This window comes from Trichophyton rubrum, assembly GCF_000151425.1.
Source record: "Trichophyton rubrum CBS 118892 genomic scaffold supercont2.2, whole genome shotgun sequence".
In the NCBI taxonomy this organism is placed as follows: domain Eukaryota; kingdom Fungi; phylum Ascomycota; class Eurotiomycetes; order Onygenales; family Arthrodermataceae; genus Trichophyton; species Trichophyton rubrum.
Window position 1 is genome coordinate 1,529,653 of NW_003456427.1, and position 16,851 is coordinate 1,546,503.

Here is a 16,851-nt window from a genome sequence, read left to right on the forward strand (position 1 = left end):
ACTAGCTCCCCCCGGCCCCCCCGCAGAAGAATCCCCCCTCTACGTCAACGCAAAACAGTTCCATCGCATCCTCAAGCGACGCGTCGCCCGCCAAAAACTCGAAGAACAGCTCCGTCTCACCTCCAAGGGCCGCAAGCCTTACCTGCATGAATCACGACACAACCACGCCATGCGCAGGCCCAGAGGTCCAGGAGGCCGCTTCTTGACCGCAGACGAAGTAGCCGCCATGGAAAAGGCACAGGGCGGATCCACCTCCACAAATAACTCTGCCTCCACCAACGAGAACAAAGAAGTCACCGGCCAGAAGAGGAAGAGCATAGCCGAGTCTTCCTCTTCTCCGGGCTCCAAGAAGGCCAAAACATCCCCCCTTAGAACAGGCGCCAATGCAAACGTCGCTGCTGCCCCTGCCGAGACCAGTGACGCCGAGGACGAAGATGGCTGACCTCCATCTCCTCCACCTCCTGGCTCGCTGGGTCGATTTCTGCTGCTTCCTTCCGTTATATATACATATCATTATACCCCTCTCGTCGTCGTCTCGTCTATCTCGCTTAGTCCTCTCATCTCGTTGTTTCGTCTTTTCCTCTTCTTTCAGCATGAGCGCGGCGGATGGATAGGATAGGATGGACCGGTTTCTTTTCCTCTTCTTTTGTTTTATCTGTCTATTTCGTTTGTTCTCTCTTTTGTCTGTCTATTCCCGCGTGTATCTGAAAAAATTGAAGCTAAAGAGTGTCTAGGGCGATCCTATGTATTGTTTTGTCTATCTTTCTTTTCTTGTTTGTTAATTAGTTGCGTCTTGTCGATAAGAGTGATGTGATGATGCAAATCAAGCTCGGTATATACATATATATCTTCTCCATACTATCTCTATAATAGTAGCATCTTGAGTGTCTTGATAGTAATATCTGATAGTAGCGGTGGTTTAAAGTGGATGACTAATGAGGCTGTGCTGACTAACTGTGGCTCGTTCACCTCTACTTCGACCTTCATCCATGCAATCTACAACATCGCGGCCTACTTTTATTTACTCTGCAGACAATATCAACAGTTTAACGATCCACCGGCTCAACGCGCTCTCGTCGCCGGAGTAGATGGCAGCCTCCCTCTGCCGTCTGCCCCGTCTCTCCGCTCCCACCACCACCACCACCACCACCACCTCTTCTACCTCCTCCTTTACCGCGCTCCCCCCCTCGCCTGACACCTGCCCCCAGCCCAATCACCATGGAGGGCGGCGGAGGAAACATCAAGGTCGTCGTGCGCGTTCGCCCGTTCAACTCAAGGGGTATATATCTCCTCCTCTTCCCTTCTAATAGGTAACGTCCAGCTAACTGCTGTAGAACGCGACCGGAATGCAAAATGCATAGTCCAAATGAAAGGCGCCCAGACGGTGCTCACCCCTCCCCCCGGCGCCGAAGAAAAGTCTCGAAAGGGCGGGAAATCCTCTAATACAGGAGCCAACGCTGCCCCCGAGGGTCCCCGCGTCTTCGCCTTCGACAAATCGTACTGGTCCTTCGACAGAAAAGCCCCCAACTACGCCGGACAAGATGACCTGTTCTCCGACCTCGGTGCGCCTTTGCTCGACAATGCCTTCCAGGGCTACAACAACTGTATCTTCGCATACGGCCAGACGGGCTCCGGCAAGTCGTACTCCATGATGGGATACGGCGAAGAGGCAGGCGTCATTCCCAAGATCTGCAAGGAGATGTTCCAGCGTATTTCGGCCATGCAGGTCGCGGACACAAACCTCACGTCTACAGTCGAAGTGTCGTATTTGGAAATCTACAATGAGCGGGTGCGGGATCTGCTTAACCCGGCTAACAAGGGGAATCTGAAGGTGCGCGAGCACCCTTCCACGGGGCCCTATGTGGAAGATCTGGCGAAGCTGGTTGTGCAGAGCTTTTCGGAGATAGAGCATTTGATGGACGAGGGAAATAAGGCGCGGACGGTCGCGGCTACGAATATGAATGAGACATCGAGTAGATCGCATGCGGTGTTTACTCTCACCCTCACGCAGAAGAGACATGATAAGGAGACTACCATGGATACCGAGAAGGTCTCGAGGATCAGTCTGGTGGATCTCGCGGGTTCAGAGAGAGCTACGTCCACGGGTGCCACGGGTGCAAGGCTCAAGGAAGGCGCGGAAATCAATCGCTCGCTGTCCACGCTGGGCAGAGTCATTGCCGCCCTGGCTGATCTATCCTCGGGCAAGAAGAAGGCTGTAGTGCCGTATCGAGACTCGGTGTTGACATGGCTGCTCAAGGATTCGCTGGGAGGTAACTCCATGACGGCCATGATTGCAGCTATTTCCCCCGCGGATATCAACTATGACGAAACCCTGAGCACGCTACGGTACGCCAACTCCGCCAAACGCATCAAGAACCATGCTGTTGTCAACGAGGATCCGAACGCCAGAATGATTCGCGAACTCAAGGAGGAACTCGCGCAGTTGAGAAGTAAGCTTGGTGGCGGCGCGGCGGCTGGTGTACCTGGGGCTGCGGCCTCAGCTACTTCCGCCGGAATACCGCAGGAGGAATACCCGCCTGGAACACCCCTGGAGGAACAGATGGTTACCATCATGCAGGCCGACGGTTCAGTCAAGAAAGTCAGCAAAGCAGAGATCGTCGAACAGCTCGACCAAAGCGAGAAGCTGTACAAGGACCTCAACCAGACCTGGGAAGAGAAACTGCAGAAAACAGAGGAAATTCACAAGGAGCGAGAGGCCGCGCTCGAAGAACTCGGCATTTCCATTGAAAAGGGCTTCGTCGGTCTCAGCACGCCCAAGAAAATGCCCCATCTAGTCAACTTGTCAGACGATCCCCTTTTGGCAGAGTGTTTGGTCTACAATATCAAGCCGGGTACCACAACGGTAGGTAACGTTGACGCCACATCTTCGGCATGCGAGATACGTCTTAACGGGTCCAAAATACTGCATAAACACTGCACCTTTGAGCATGTGGATAACATCGTCACTGTTATTCCATGTGAGGGCGCGGCGGTGATGGTCAACGGTGTACGAATAGATAGTCCCCAGCGTCTCAGGAGTGGGTTCAGAATAATTCTCGGAGATTTCCACATTTTCCGCTTCAATCATCCCATGGAAGCCCGTGCCGAGAGGGTAGAGCAGAGCCTCCTCCGTCACTCTGTCACCACAAGCCAGCTTGGTTCAAACTCAAATACACCCGGCCGGTCCGGGCCAGGACACGATCGAACCATAAGCAAGACCGGCTCCGAGATAGACGGTGACTCGAGCCGTTCTGGCTCGCCCATGCCATCTCAGAGAGGAGGCGGAAGTAACGGACGGGAGGACTGGTTTTATGCTCGGCGAGAAGCTGCGAATGCGATATTAGGTACTGATCACAAGATATCCGCTCTTACAGACGACGAGCTAGATGCGTTGTTCGATGATGTGCAGAAGGCCAGGGCGGTGCGGAAGGGGTTCTATGAGAATCGCTTCTTGGATATGGAGGAGGACTCGGATTCGTTGAGCTCATACCCTATTCGAGAGAAGTACATGTCTAACGGGACCATTGACAATTTCTCGCTTGACACCGCCTTGACGATGCCCGGGACGCCGAAACAGGGCGAATACGACGAGTCCAATGGTTCTCCCTCCAACGGCAACTCCAACGGCACCAACGAACCAGACACGGAAAAGGGGAGAATGGAAAAGGCCCTGATGGAAGCCCGAGAAGAGTTCCAGCAGCAGCTCCAGCGCCAAAAGGAAGCCTTTGAAACGCAGATCAAGGGCATCGCACATTTATCCGGCCATATGACGGAGGACGGACCTGGCTTCTCCTTCCTCGAACCACGCGAGATAGAAGTAGCCCGCAACGTCCTCGCACACTGGCGAAGAAGAAACTATGTCCGCATGGTCGAGTCCGTCCTCCAACACGCCTCGCTCCTCAAAGAAGCGCAAGTAATGAGCCATATAATGGACAAACACGTCTTTTTCCAATTCGCCATCATCGACGTAGGCCAGAACATGGGCTCGTCCTACGATCTCGTACTGAACGGCATATCAGGGGACGACGACATGGCTCTCGACGACGCTAAGAAGCCCTGCATCGCCGTCCGAGTGATCGATTTCAAACACAACGTCATCTTGCTCTGGTCGTTGGACAAACTTGAACGTCGTGTGCAGGCCATGCGGCAGATGCATCAATACATCGATCGACCAGACTACATCCAGCATTTCAAGCTCGAGAACCCCTTCTCGGAGCAATGTTCACCCACATACTCGCTAGTAGGGGACGTGGACGTCCCGCTCACAGCAGTCTTCGAGTCCAGGGTCCAAGATTTCTCCGTCGAAGTAGTGTCAATGTACACCCAGAACGTCATCGGTATACTCCGTCTCTCCCTCGAGCCCTCCGCAGCCCAAGCACCCTCGTCAACACTGAAATTCAACGTCGTGATGCGGGACCTAGTTGGTTTCGCCGAACGTGAAGGCACGGATGTCCATGCCCAGCTGTTCGTGCCAGGAATATCCGAAGAAGGCGGCGCTACAACCACGCAGATCATAAACGGCTTCGACGAGAACCCAGTCCAGTTCGAAAGCGTGCATAGCATGAGTCTACCGCTCCATAGCCCGCGAACATCGACGTTGAAAGTCAGCATTTTCGCCCTCGTGTCGAGCATGCATCTTGACAAATTGCTTAGTTGGGATGAAATGCGCGATGCTCCTGAGGCTCCACCACAGAAGCGCAAGGCCCCTCGTATAGCGGAGTCGGAGTACTTCCAGGAAGAAAGACATGATGTCTTTGCTGGCGTGCAGATTCTTGAACTAGCGGAGAACGGCGAGTATCTTCCCGTCGACGTCGTGCAGGCTAACAGCCTTGAGGCGGGAACGTATCAGCTTCATCAGGGCCTGCAGCGCCGTATCGTTGTTAATCTGGCGCATAGCTCGACTGAGAGTTTGCCGTGGGACGACGTTACTGGTCTACGAGTCGGTGGTATCAGACTACTTGATCCGTGGGGGAAAGTCCCTGACCTAGACGATGGCAAATCCGCTGATGTTCCGCTGAAAATGATCCAAGAGCCCATGGTCAAGGATAATGCGGATGGCTCTTCGAATATCACCATCATAGGACAGTGGGACTCGAGTTCTCACGGCTCACTGCTCCTCGATCGCACGACGGCGGATAAATATAAGGTCCAGATAACGCTGCGGTGGAACTTGATTTCCTCGCGCTTGCAAGAGCCAATTGTCTTTGAGCTAGACCAGTGCCTGCAGATCCTTGGTCGATCTAGTGTTCGGCCCCAGTCGATGTTCAAGCAGTTCTGGAGCTCTACGCGAGTAGTCCATTCGACCTCGCAGATGTTCTCTGTAGCCGTGCGGCCAGTCTCTGCGAAACGCGCAGCGGACCTATGGCGCATGAATACCCAGAACGACTACATCAAGGGAGAAGAACTGCTTACTACCTGGTCGCCCAGAAAAGTCTCTTTGATAAAAGACTACATAGCTGCGCGGAAGAGACGACATCGCATAGCTGAGATCGAAGCTGCTCGAGCAGCGCTGAGTGACGGCAGTTTAACCCCCCTATCCGCAAACGGCCACTCAACCCCCTTACAACGAAATACCCCCGAACACGCCGAGAGACGCGAACAGCTACTACGCAAATACCTCAGTCTCTGGTCCGCCAGCAAAGATCCCACCGACACCATCCTCGTAAAAGGCCACATAGAACCTCCCCTGCAAGGCGCCGCTTTCGCCCCAACCGCAACCGCATCCACATCCACAGACAACGACAGCGTGATATCCAGCGCCAACACCTCCTCTCAGCCATCAACATCTACTTCCACCGACCGATCTTCCTCCAAACCCCGCTTCCTCGCTACAATAACACACATTCCCAAGAACCCCACGGTACTTAAATCAGGCTACTTGTACACCCCCGACGACACCTACAGTCTTTGGGTGCGTCGCTTCGTCGAACTCAGATTACCGTATCTACACATCTACTCTGTTCCCGACGGTGATGAAATAAACGTCATCAACCTCCGCAATTCTCACGTCGACCATGATCCGGACTTTGCTAGATTGCTAGTTGGATCCAGCGGGAACGGGCTGTCTGCGCGCGGCCAACCTAATGTCTTTGCGGTATTTGGGGCCCAGAACACGTTCCTTTTTGCGTCGAGGACAGAAGCCCAGAAGATCGAGTGGATATTGAAGATCGACGAGGGGTATTTCAGCGGTATCAATAGTAACCACGGTAGCCGCGGGCCTTCAAGACGATAAATCGCACTTTTTCCTCCCTTTGTTTCTATTTCCCGACGGCGTCTACCCCTGGTTCAAAATCGGATTGCTTTGCTTTCTCTTTCGACTTTTGTTCTGGTTCCGCGTTTGCATCGTCTTGCTTGCTTGCTCTTATAATGAATTGTCCTGACGGCTCCAACGATATATCCCATCCATCTACAGATACACCTACGCCGACCTACCCTGGGAAAAAGGGATACGAATTGCATTTTGGCTTTAGTTGGTTACTTATACTTCATTTCAACCCGATGACCCTTATGAGGTCATCCCCTTGTATACACTGCCCATACCCCTTCACTGGTTTATCTTGCTTCCCTTGCACTCACTTCTAATTTCCGAGATTTCCACACATATAGACTAAACCGCCTTAGACACCCCCTGTTCTTCCCTGATTACTTCCGACTTTTCTATATCAGACATTTTGGGCTCCAAGCTTCGATACCCCTGCGATTCTTTCTATATACTAATATGTATACAACTATATGCAACATGATATGTTGAAGATCTACCTTTCATTATTTCCCATAACTATGTAAAGTAAGGCCCTTTTCCAAGTCCTATGTCGTCCTAAGATTGACATCATGTCATTTACCAAGTAGCCCGAGTATTCAAAAAGATATTGATTGACTGCTATCCGCTTGAATCCAGCCGTATCACACATCTACTGCACCCCATTATACGCATCCTCCAACTTCTTCACGTCCATCTTAACACACTTCATCATCGCCTGCTGGACCCGGTTCGCCTTCTCCCGATCCTCATCCGCAGACAACACCATCAGCGCCCGGGGAACAATCTGCCAGGACACGCCAAACTTATCCGTCAGCCATCCGCACTGCACCGGCTTCCCTCCATCCTTCAGCAGTGCGTCCCAGAAATAATCGACCTCCGCCTGGTCCTCGCAGGTCACGAACATGGAGACGGCGGGGGTATGCTTATAGTGCGGTCCGCCATTGAGAGCCGAGTACTCCTGGCCGTTCAGCTTGAAGGAGACAAGCACCGCCGACTCGTTGGTGATAGCCGCTTCGTTGACGATGTATGAATCCCCCTTGGTCTTGGAGTGAGGGTTGTTGGAGAAGATGGAGGTATACAGTCTTGCGGCCTCGAGGCCTTCCTTGTCAAACCAGAGACACGGATGGATCTTTTGAGTAGGGAAGCTGGTCATTTTGGCGTGGGCTGAAGACAACTAACTAGCCAGTATGTTGCTCGAATGCTTTGAAGATGTTTATTGAAGTCATTCTGTTGCTGCCTGGGTTGTCATGCCGCTCGTGTTTAATATACACCACACACTCTAACTGGCTCAACTAGTCAGAAGTTGTCCAGCCAATTAACTAACTAGTTATATAACTAAGAGAGCGGCAGGCTACAGGCTTCTTCTCTTGACTTATATTATGGCACACCAATTGCACTTGGACCCGGTCTCCAGCTATACCCATGGTTGCCACGGTTATGTTCCTGATAATCCACCTAGTCGTCTCAGGAGTGGAACAGCGATTCGACACTTGACTACCGTCACAGGCCGCCGCGCTGCCAACAAGTACCAAATGAAACATGTGCCCACTGCTTCGCATCCGTCATATCGGGGGCGCGCATCGCCCAATTCAATAGTACGCTGGCACAATGTTTTGCGTGATGTGGTGACCATGTCTTGCGATCATATATTCCATCCGTTGTGGCGGCCTCGATCAGCCGAACATACACGAACGCACAGTGTGCCACATGCTGCCTTTGCTGGCCCCAGAACCCGTCGTCGTTGACCTGTCTTGATAAATCATGAACAGGCGTCGACCCATTGCGGTCAACCCAGTACGTCAGGTTTCCTCCTAGGAACTCCAAGTACTCGTCATTCCCCGTGCGTCGGCATTCGGGGCGTAGCCATTGTAACGACATCGGGTCAAACGTGCATCCTAATCTAATGGCTTCGTCGACGGATTTACCACAATGCAACGGCTGGTCTTTGGTGATTCTTTGGCTTTGGATACCGCTCGTCTGCTGTTTATACTGGTGGTGGTGGTGATCCTCATTGCTCACGGTTGCGAGCGTGATAAACACTGTTGACATAAAGAGCAGCGATGCCGATGCTATCCATACCAACAGCATCCACCATGGTTTCATTCGAGAATGCACCGGTTTTGGTTGCAGCTCATTGTTTTCTTGGTTATCACTCAAGCTTCGGCTCAGGAGGGGCAGTTTGCTATAACTCTTTTCCGGTGAGAGGCCTTCCATTGTGAGTCAGAATCCGAATTCATATAACCAATATGCATAAAGAACAATTATGAAGGTAAACACAGTTAGGTGGTTGCGAGGGAAGATGTTAAGATTTTAATATAGGATAACAACCAGTTAAGATTCCATCAGCGACAGCATCACAATTTTTGCTAGGTAAGGCTGCCTGGGGCGCCTTATCATGAATGAAATAGCTGCAAGGATATACTTAGGTAAGTACTTGAGGTTTCCATGTTATCAGAGTGATTTTTTACCCAGTCGTCAGGACTTACCTGATACCATGTTCCATGTCTTAAGTGCGAGCCTACAGTTAACTAACCATTAGGAACCATTGGACATGAGGCCCTTTTCCCCTGTGCTTTGGCCATTCTAGGATTAATTCACCCTAGTTAGGCCTCCCACTTTAGCCCATGCTTTGCAAGCAGTGGTACAGGGGTAAGAGTATGCCAACATGGATTTTGGGCGGCAAGGGGGTCAAGAGAGCATTGGCAGGGTTGATATAAAGTGCTGTTGGTCCAGGCTGGGCCTTCAGGATCTCAGTACCCAGACAAATGCAACCGGTTATCATATCTGGCTAGTTTATAATTGTAGGCAGAGTGGCCAACCTGTAATGAGACCTGACGTTGGATAATATATTAGGCTGTTGGAAGGGGTTCGCTCATGTGAAAAACTCAGCTCAGATTGTTAACTAGTTGCCTAAATTCTCTCTACTATTCTACGACAGCATAGAATAGGACCTGTTTTGGTCTTGAATCAAAAGCAGAGTAATAATATCTCCTCCGAACGGCCGCATACAAATGGAGCTTAATGGTCATATCAGATAAGTACATACTAATGTTTATAAAGTTATGGTTATTTTCAAGTGCATCACAACAATCTCATATTCTCCCGTCATCTGGGAATACTCCGGCGAAGGCTAGGCTGTGAAACAATAAATTTCTGCAGCTACCAAGGTATTAACTTGACAAAAGGCGTATTAACCCTGAGAAAGGAGTCATAAATTTGATACATTATCCAATGGAAAATGTGCTAAGTCTCGCGTAGATTTGTACCTAGTTTCAAAGTAGAGATGAAAACACTGCAATGAATAGCGAGATTATGACATAGCTCCGGGGGAAAGGAAGGGGGTAGAAAAAAAGAAAACAGCAAGGGTTTCCAACGGCAGGACGCTTCGCAAGTGCCATTGGGAAAGAACATTGAGCTCAGTATTTGTTGATGGCGACCAGCAAGATGTTCTCAATTATCCGGCGAGCGAGTTTTCCGGCTTTAGATCTCTGGGTCCATAGAGTCCAGCGTCAAGATAAATTGACGGCCCATAGTGGCTTCACCACCAGCTGTATCGCCATTCGTTGCACACCGTTGGCGAATTTGATCAAACGCCACTTGGCAGAGAGTCTCATCAAGCGTTTCTGTACCCTCCAACACTCGAATGGAAAACCGGAGACGTGGAATTTTCGCATTAACGGTAGCCATTTCCCACATTCGAATTGACTGAGAAGGGAGCGGACTTGCACCAAAGGCATGACAAGCATCCATAACCGCTTTTTCAAACTCTAAAGCAGATGTGCGGAGGCCTTGGGTGTAACATGTTATGGAGGCACTCTGACCTTTAATCCATATATTATTGAATACCTTCGAAGGGCCCTTGTTGAGATCTATGGGAGCAAATGAGCGCTTGCGACGCACGGCTCCACCTAGCCCTCGCTGCCATAGATCATCAGTAATGTGTGTGTATTTGCCAGTCCCGGATGGAGCCCATGCGACTAAGCCTCGGTCCTGAAGATATCGCAAAACATGGTCAGAGGTAACCTGGAATCCATCATGGGAATACATGCTGTTTGGTGCCGCAAGTTTCGGTGAAGGTATATCTCTTTTAGATTTTGTCACTGGTCCCTTTAGAGATAGAGGCTTTGTGCTAGTATCTACTAGAGACCTGTGAACGGAATCCATCAGAGACCTATGAGTAGTATCCCTTGGAGATAGAGGCTTCGTGCTAGTGTCCATCAGAGACCTGTGAACGGTATCCACCAGAGACTTATGGACTGTAGGCTTTTTGCTAGTATCCATCAGAGACCTATGAACAGCATCCCTTGGAGATAGAGGCTTTGTGCTAGTGTCCATCAGAGATCTATGAACGGTATCCACCAGAGACTTATGAACGGTATCCCTTGGAGAGAGAGGCCTTGTATCGACGTCCTTCTTAGACAAGGGATCAATGGAGCGACGATAATCCCAGTCATCTGTATCTCTGCGAGATTTAGCTGCGCGGTGCAAATCACCACCAGAGATCTCAATAACATTCCGAGCATCTCTTAGTGCAGGTTTCAAGGCTTTCGCCGCATGGGGAACAGTGGCTGCATCACCTAGAATTGCAAGCCCCGCAAGCACAGACACATAAAAGAGTGGGTCTGAGACTGGTAATAGTTAGTGTCAGTAAAATACAGCAGTAAAGATCAGTTATTACATACTATGCATTCTGAGACAGCAATTCGATGTAGAATCGGGAAGATAGTGGTGAGTAATCGAAATCGATGGGCGTGTGACTGGAAATAAAAGGAAAAAACAGCTTGAAAACCCTTTCCTGTCGATTGCTTATTGGATTTAAGTGGATTGATCAGCAGAATAAATACCCAGCGAGAGCACTCGTCCATTCCGTCATTATAAAAGTGTGATTAACAGTCTCCACGGTTTAGAAGACAATGCGCTGCGGGCCTAAAGCGGCTTTGGCATACCGAAACCATGCAAAGAGATCTCGAGTTTCGGCCCCCTATTTTAAGAGTTAAGGCTTCCAGTCCTGTCAGGCTTCCTGCATATCTTCCTCTCTCCCTTGCCAATAACCATGCCTTTTTGTCAGCTTTCACATAGTTATCTTTCTCTCATGTTCCAGAGTTTGATTGGTTTATTGACATTTCTCCTGGAATGGAATATATATTCATTTTTCTCGTTCTTTGCAATTATGTCAGTCATTTATCAAGTAGGCGGCTCCGCGGAAGTTCCAGCTAACAGAAATCGAAAAGATTGATCTCTAACAGCTAAAACTGCTTCTTTTGCAGTAAGCGGAACGTCCTTGCCCAAAGTCGATTGGGACATAGGTGAATCTCATATTGGTTTGCTTTCATTGATGACCTGGGCAAGGAGTTTTTCACTTGGTTCATTTCAACAGACTATCCCGCCACAGATAATGAAATCACAATCTTGCTAGATGGAAGGATCTGGCTGCTGGCCCCCCGTATGGATTTTTGCGTGAACAATATCCGGCGGTCTGGTGTCCCGGTGCCATTTCCGCAGTGCAGAACCCGTAAAGTTGGAATACTTTGACCACTGTCACCTGAGTTGACCAGCCGGTTGGGACTGGATTTTCTCAAGGTGAACCGAATGCCACTTCGTTCTTCGATGATGCCACCCGCCTCTTAGGTTTCTGGCAAAACTTAGTCACTTTTATTGGATTTTGAAGACTGGAAAGTCTATCTAGCCGTCGAAAGCTTTGCGGGGTAGTATAGACCCATACATAGATGATGCTAATTGCATAGTGCTCGAACCAAAAATAAGCCGAATATATCAGGTATTGGGATCTTTGACCTAAGCATCGGTTAGGCCCAGATAGGCAAGCAGGCACCGGCTACGGCCTTTGCGCAAGTTTTATCAGATCAGGAATGCATTTTACCAGAAATCATACTGGCTCTGTTAACAATTTGGCGAGAAGTCTTCCCTTGAATCAGTCATTCTCCTTGGTGATCTTCGAAATACAGGTGCTACCTGCGGGTATGATTCATTTTTCGAAAATGGCCTGCAGCTTCTGCTCAACGGCCCATTTCCATCAACTCGGAAATGAATAGGCCACGATGATCTGCTGGACTGCTGGACGGGTACGATTTGCACGATGGCATCTATCGTGGTAAAGCTCTGAGTCCTTGCTTTGATATCTATAACGTGAATCAAGTATGCCCTACCCTATGGGATGCGGCATCACCGCCGCCCTTACCGCATCAGCGTCAATACCAGCTCTCTTATGAAACCGTCTTTTTTTCAATCAAACAGATGTCAAAGCCGCAAAACAAGGGGGTATCACTCACCTTCGAGAGCGGCGAGTTAGAGCGATGGGTACGGGAGTGGGGCCTTACATTCTCGACAGTGAAGCTGAGCGTGAATGAGATACCTGCGTATCAGCCTGCCGCCACATACTGCTATTTGAATTTCTCCTAGGCCGGGTCCAGGATCTGAGCGAGAGTGTAAATGAGCATGTGGACTCAGCCTCCTCAAACCACCTTGCAGGAGGTCACGGATTCGAGCAGCGACTAACCAAGTTAAGAGCCATAATCAGCTAACTAACTCACTTCCGACGCGTAGCAGTTCCACCACCATACAAAGCATAGAATAATACAGTATTCTTGGGTCTTGGGTATCAAGAAAATCATCGAAATGGCTATCACTGCCCCCGCCCATATTGGCTCATTTGACAGGGAGGTTCATGCTGGACATTATGGAATTGATTAGTAATTTAGCCAAGACACGCTAACTCAATCAAATTTGACTTTGTGGGCCCCTTCCGTAACCTAAACCATATAAGGTGGAGTAACGACGGAGTTAAAGGGCATATTTGAACCTGGAGGTACGTTTTATGTCGTGTTTGGTGAGATCGAGGGTGCTACAGTGCTAATAAACGTGGCCTGATAACTACAGTGAACATAGACGAAAGTCTAAATAACTACTCTATGTTAGTTATTTCGATGGTCAGGGCTTGATATTCGGAGGAACTCGCATAACATGAATCCCGCATCCTACAGAGTACGTCTTTTCTTTTTCACTCAAAGGGGGCATATCGCCGACGTCATCCCAGCATTCAGCAACCCCTGCCGCGTTCGGGTGATAAGAGCCTGGAGAAGTAACTGGGATAACTAACTTCTCTCGTGGCTTCAAGAAAGAATAAACTCTACGGCATCGAACCTACTTACTACCCTTCCTCACATAATAATATCATTATAACTTTTTTCTGACCAGACCGATAAGAAAAACCTAAGTATGGAATTTCCATCACCGTTTTCAACAACAGTCAACGATGAATTGGCCATCACAGTCAACCCAAACCTGGACCTAACGGGGATTCTAAGTGTTGCTGGCCTACCAGGCGAAACATCACCATTAGACCATCATCATCAGTTTTCTCCAGCTAGCGTAGACTGCCAGCTAGAGCGAGAGGCCAGTTTGCTCATGTTTTATTTGGACCATATTTTCCAAATTCAATTTCCATTTTACCGCCCGAGCCTAAGAGAAGGAGGGAGAACGTGGCTTTTATCCCTTCTCACATCCACAAAGCCGGTGTATTACGCGACGCTAAGTGTAGCTGCACTATATTGGAGCATTACGATAGAGCAACATGATAGCAACAATAAAGAGCAGAGCCATACATTACATGCCGAAAGTGATCGTCATCGTTCAACTGCTCTGGAGGAGTTGCGAGTGTTTATTGACAAATCAAATGCCTATGGAATGGCGGAGAAGCTCAAGGCTAGTGTCAGCGCTCTAGCATGTATTATGCAGCTGCTGTTTTTTGAGGTTTGTTTTATCCTTTCTCTTTTCATGGCAGCGCAAAAGGATCCTTTTTCACCTGCTCTGCTTTTTGGTGATAGTCAGCTACCTAAGCTAAACTGTTTTCGAACTGGTTAGTGCGCAGCCAACCGTATCGGCCACTGGATAGTCTATGCTCGTACCGCTTCAAGTCTTCTTCCTGATGTCCTGAAAATGTATGAATCTCGTGTGAGCGTTCAGAATTCAGGTTATAGCAAATCCAGTTACAGCCTGGGAACCCCTTTGTCTACGGCAGATAGAATGGATAACGACTGCCTATCTCCTGAAAATGAGGCCGCATTGAGGTTCACTGCCAACGTCTTCGCTTGGATTGACACGGTCTCTTGTACATCGTTAGACTTTCACCCAATTTCGTTCGATCATAGACGTCTATTCGAGTTCCCTAATAGCGGCATGCAGCAACACATGTTTTTTGGGTGCAGGAACTGGGCAGTATCATTCCTGTCAGAATCCATAGAACTTGCTCACTGGAAGAGAGAGAAAGGAACCCAAAACGGATTTAGAATTCGAGAGCTCGTAAGTCGAGCAATGGACATTGAAAAAAGACTAGAACAGAGGATTACTGAAGAACTACACTCCCACCGGGATGTTGCAGAACGATTGGGATTACTCTTCGGTAATATCGCAATGCCTACCAATACAACAGCCACTGTTGGGTCGCAGTGGAACAACGGCGGAACCTCTGGCAACTGGAATGGGAACGGAGAGGCCACCACGTTCTACGTCACATATGTTTTTGCCATCGCTACTTTGCTCCATCTTCACGTCACTGTCGATGGCTTTAATTTGGACACACCCGAGATCCGCAATAGCGTTTCTCGTGCAGTTATGGCTTTCAAATTTCTGCCTGACCTTGGGCTTATGAGATATTTAACATTCCCAATGTTAATTGCAGGGTGTATGGCGGATCAAGAGCTTCAACAGCGGGAGATTTTTCGAGACCTAGCAATTCGCGTTACTGCTCTCGGCGGCTTAGATGTCGAGCACCACCTCGCATCAAATGGATGCCGTGCCGTGATTCAAACCCTGGAAAGAGTGTGGCAGGGAATACAGGAAAACACATTTGAGGCAGCTGATTGGATTACTGTAACTGGCTTACTAGGCCAGCCTATTTGCTTACTCGGTTAAACTATGGCATTTGATCAAGCCTGTAGCTTAGTTACATAACCACCTATACATTAACATTAGGAAAGCTATACTATGCTTCTGAAACGAAGGTCGATGCTAGTCCGTATAGCCTGTTCGCCGTTTTTGGTCCAATATGACTAGTGTCTTTGGCACACCAGAGACTACTTTAGCTAGAGCATTCAAGAGCCGAAATGTAGGTCAATCTATGATTGCAATATACCAATGTCACAGCTTCTCCAGCCCTGATTGGACATAAACCAATCGTGAAACGTGCATTTTCGCGGCTTACTCAAGCCCAACTTGTTGTCCCACCAAACTTTGCCATAGGTGGACTCTGGAAGAAATTGATTGAGACAGCTTAGGGCAGGTTCAAGTGGATCGCCAACCAGGTTTACTTGATAGAGGCTTTTTGCAATGAATTCAGCGTCAGCTATATCCTGTAAGCTTTGAGCAACGGAGGAACGTGTTCCACTGGCGCAGATTTTGACAATAAACATTTCTTCAGGCGTAGCCAATGGTATAGAGTCAGTCGTAAGGATGGTGTCGGCCGCGGCAGCAGAGTCAAGCATCGAAATTCCGATCCTTTCCTAAATGTAAAAAGTAAGGAGTAAGCTACCAGTTACTCAATGAACGACATAGGTGGTTATTGAACAAGGGGAATTCAAGGGAGGCTGTCAAAGAGTTTCCATACCCCAAAATCGAGGTACCCAACGTCTATGTAGACCCCCTTCCCGCTGTTCAAAATATAATGTAGTGATTCCTTGTCGCCTCCCCACACTAGTCGATCGTTGCTGGCCTTCTGCATCTCGTTGAGAATTCGATCGAGCCTCAGATCATTCTCTTCGTAAACAATGATGTCGAGGTCCTATGACAGTACCTGGGTACTTAGCAAACTTTGTCACGACAATATAGCTAGTCTTCATAGAATACCATAACTAATATATAGTGATAGTTAGTTATTGTCCGGAAAACTAACCGGTGTAGACCGAAACGATGGGAAATGCATCCTTATGGATGCAGCACCGAACACTACAGAGCGAGTCTTGCCAAACCCAGCAGCGTCCATTAACCGGAAAAAGCCCAAGGCAGCTTCTTTAAGGTCTTCAGTTGCTGGGTGATGATAGTCCACATGTTGGGGATGGTGGTTGGAATATTGTGATGTCACAAACCCCATAGATGGGAAACACAGAAACAGTGCTGCCCACTCAACTGCACGCATAGTTATCCGATGCGAGATTGGTCTTCCCCCAATATCCAACGGCTATACTTGGTAGGTGAAGGAAGTGTCTAGTTGAGCTGTACGGAGTACATATGTTGGCCATCACACACTGGGGCCTCCAAGGCCTCTAAGGCTTCCAGCGTTCCGGAATTTTTAAATCGGAGGATTAGAGATCTCACGTAACAATAATTAATGTTGGCTTGTAACTCATGGATAGTACCCTGCGTCCCACACTCTGTTAAATTGGTAGGGCCTATCTTATTTGGCCGGGGAAAGACGGAGAGGACAGAGTAAGTAGGGCAACAGTTAACTATTTAAGTTAGCTGGTACAGAGTAAGGGGTGGGGTGGGTTAGTTACGGGGTGGTGTAACTACCTCCAGACCCATATCAACCCAGAGTAAATGGAGGTCAAAGCCCGTTTAACGCAGGGATAACCAGCGTG

General features: G+C 49.0%; 7 protein-coding genes across 7 annotated transcripts; 4 read left to right on the forward strand and 3 right to left on the reverse strand.

Annotated features, from left to right (window-relative positions):
• The first annotated feature begins 23 nt into the window (after nt 1-23).
• On the forward strand, nt 24-1,069 carry TERG_02145 (transcription activator HAP2). Its single transcript, XM_003237376.2, has one exon. It carries the CDS (start codon nt 170-172, stop codon nt 440-442), a length of 273 nt encoding a protein of 90 aa, XP_003237424.2. The 5' UTR covers nt 24-169; the 3' UTR covers nt 443-1,069.
• Nucleotides 1,070-1,218: 149 nt separating this feature from the next.
• Nucleotides 1,219-6,232, forward strand: TERG_02146 (uncharacterized protein; the record flags this gene model as incomplete). The annotated part of the gene is made up of 2 exons (XM_003237377.1): nt 1,219-1,279; nt 1,335-6,232. The coding sequence occupies 2 exons, from the start codon at nt 1,219-1,221 to the stop codon at nt 6,230-6,232; spliced, it is 4,959 nt and encodes a 1,652-aa protein (XP_003237425.1).
• Nucleotides 6,233-6,911: 679 nt separating this feature from the next.
• On the reverse strand, nt 6,912-7,415 carry TERG_02147 (uncharacterized protein; the record flags this gene model as incomplete). The annotated part of the gene is made up of 1 exon (XM_003237378.1): nt 6,912-7,415. The coding sequence occupies one exon, from the start codon at nt 7,413-7,415 to the stop codon at nt 6,912-6,914; it is 504 nt and encodes a 167-aa protein (XP_003237426.1).
• A 226-nt stretch (nt 7,416-7,641) lies between these two features.
• Nucleotides 7,642-8,007, forward strand: TERG_11811 (uncharacterized protein; the record flags this gene model as incomplete). Its single annotated transcript, XM_047750866.1, has 1 exon — nt 7,642-8,007. The coding sequence occupies one exon, from the start codon at nt 7,642-7,644 to the stop codon at nt 8,005-8,007; it is 366 nt and encodes a 121-aa protein (XP_047605595.1).
• Nucleotides 8,008-9,742: 1,735 nt separating this feature from the next.
• On the reverse strand, nt 9,743-10,951 carry TERG_02149 (uncharacterized protein; the record flags this gene model as incomplete). The annotated part of the gene is made up of 2 exons (XM_003237380.1): nt 9,743-10,890; nt 10,945-10,951. 2 exons carry the CDS (start codon nt 10,949-10,951, stop codon nt 9,743-9,745), a joined length of 1,155 nt encoding a protein of 384 aa, XP_003237428.1.
• Nucleotides 10,952-12,574: 1,623 nt separating this feature from the next.
• On the forward strand, nt 12,575-14,167 carry TERG_02150 (uncharacterized protein). The gene has a single exon (XM_047747867.1). The coding sequence runs from the start codon at nt 13,496-13,498 to the stop codon at nt 14,138-14,140; it is 645 nt and encodes a 214-aa protein (XP_047603834.1). The 5' UTR covers nt 12,575-13,495; the 3' UTR covers nt 14,141-14,167.
• Nucleotides 14,168-15,393: 1,226 nt separating this feature from the next.
• Nucleotides 15,394-16,409, reverse strand: TERG_02151 (uncharacterized protein; the record flags this gene model as incomplete). Its single annotated transcript, XM_003237383.1, has 3 exons — nt 15,394-15,777; nt 15,882-16,055; nt 16,167-16,409. 3 exons carry the CDS (start codon nt 16,407-16,409, stop codon nt 15,394-15,396), a joined length of 801 nt encoding a protein of 266 aa, XP_003237431.1.
• Between the last annotated feature and the right edge of the window lie 442 nt (nt 16,410-16,851).

Excerpts from the sequence above, each read along its gene's own strand:
- TERG_02145 (XM_003237376.2), top strand. The coding sequence starts at position 170 with ATGCGCAGGCCCAGAGGTCCAGGAGGCCGCTTCTTGACCGCAGACGAA.
- TERG_02150 (XM_047747867.1), top strand. The coding sequence starts at position 13,496 with ATGGAATTTCCATCACCGTTTTCAACAACAGTCAACGATGAATTGGCC.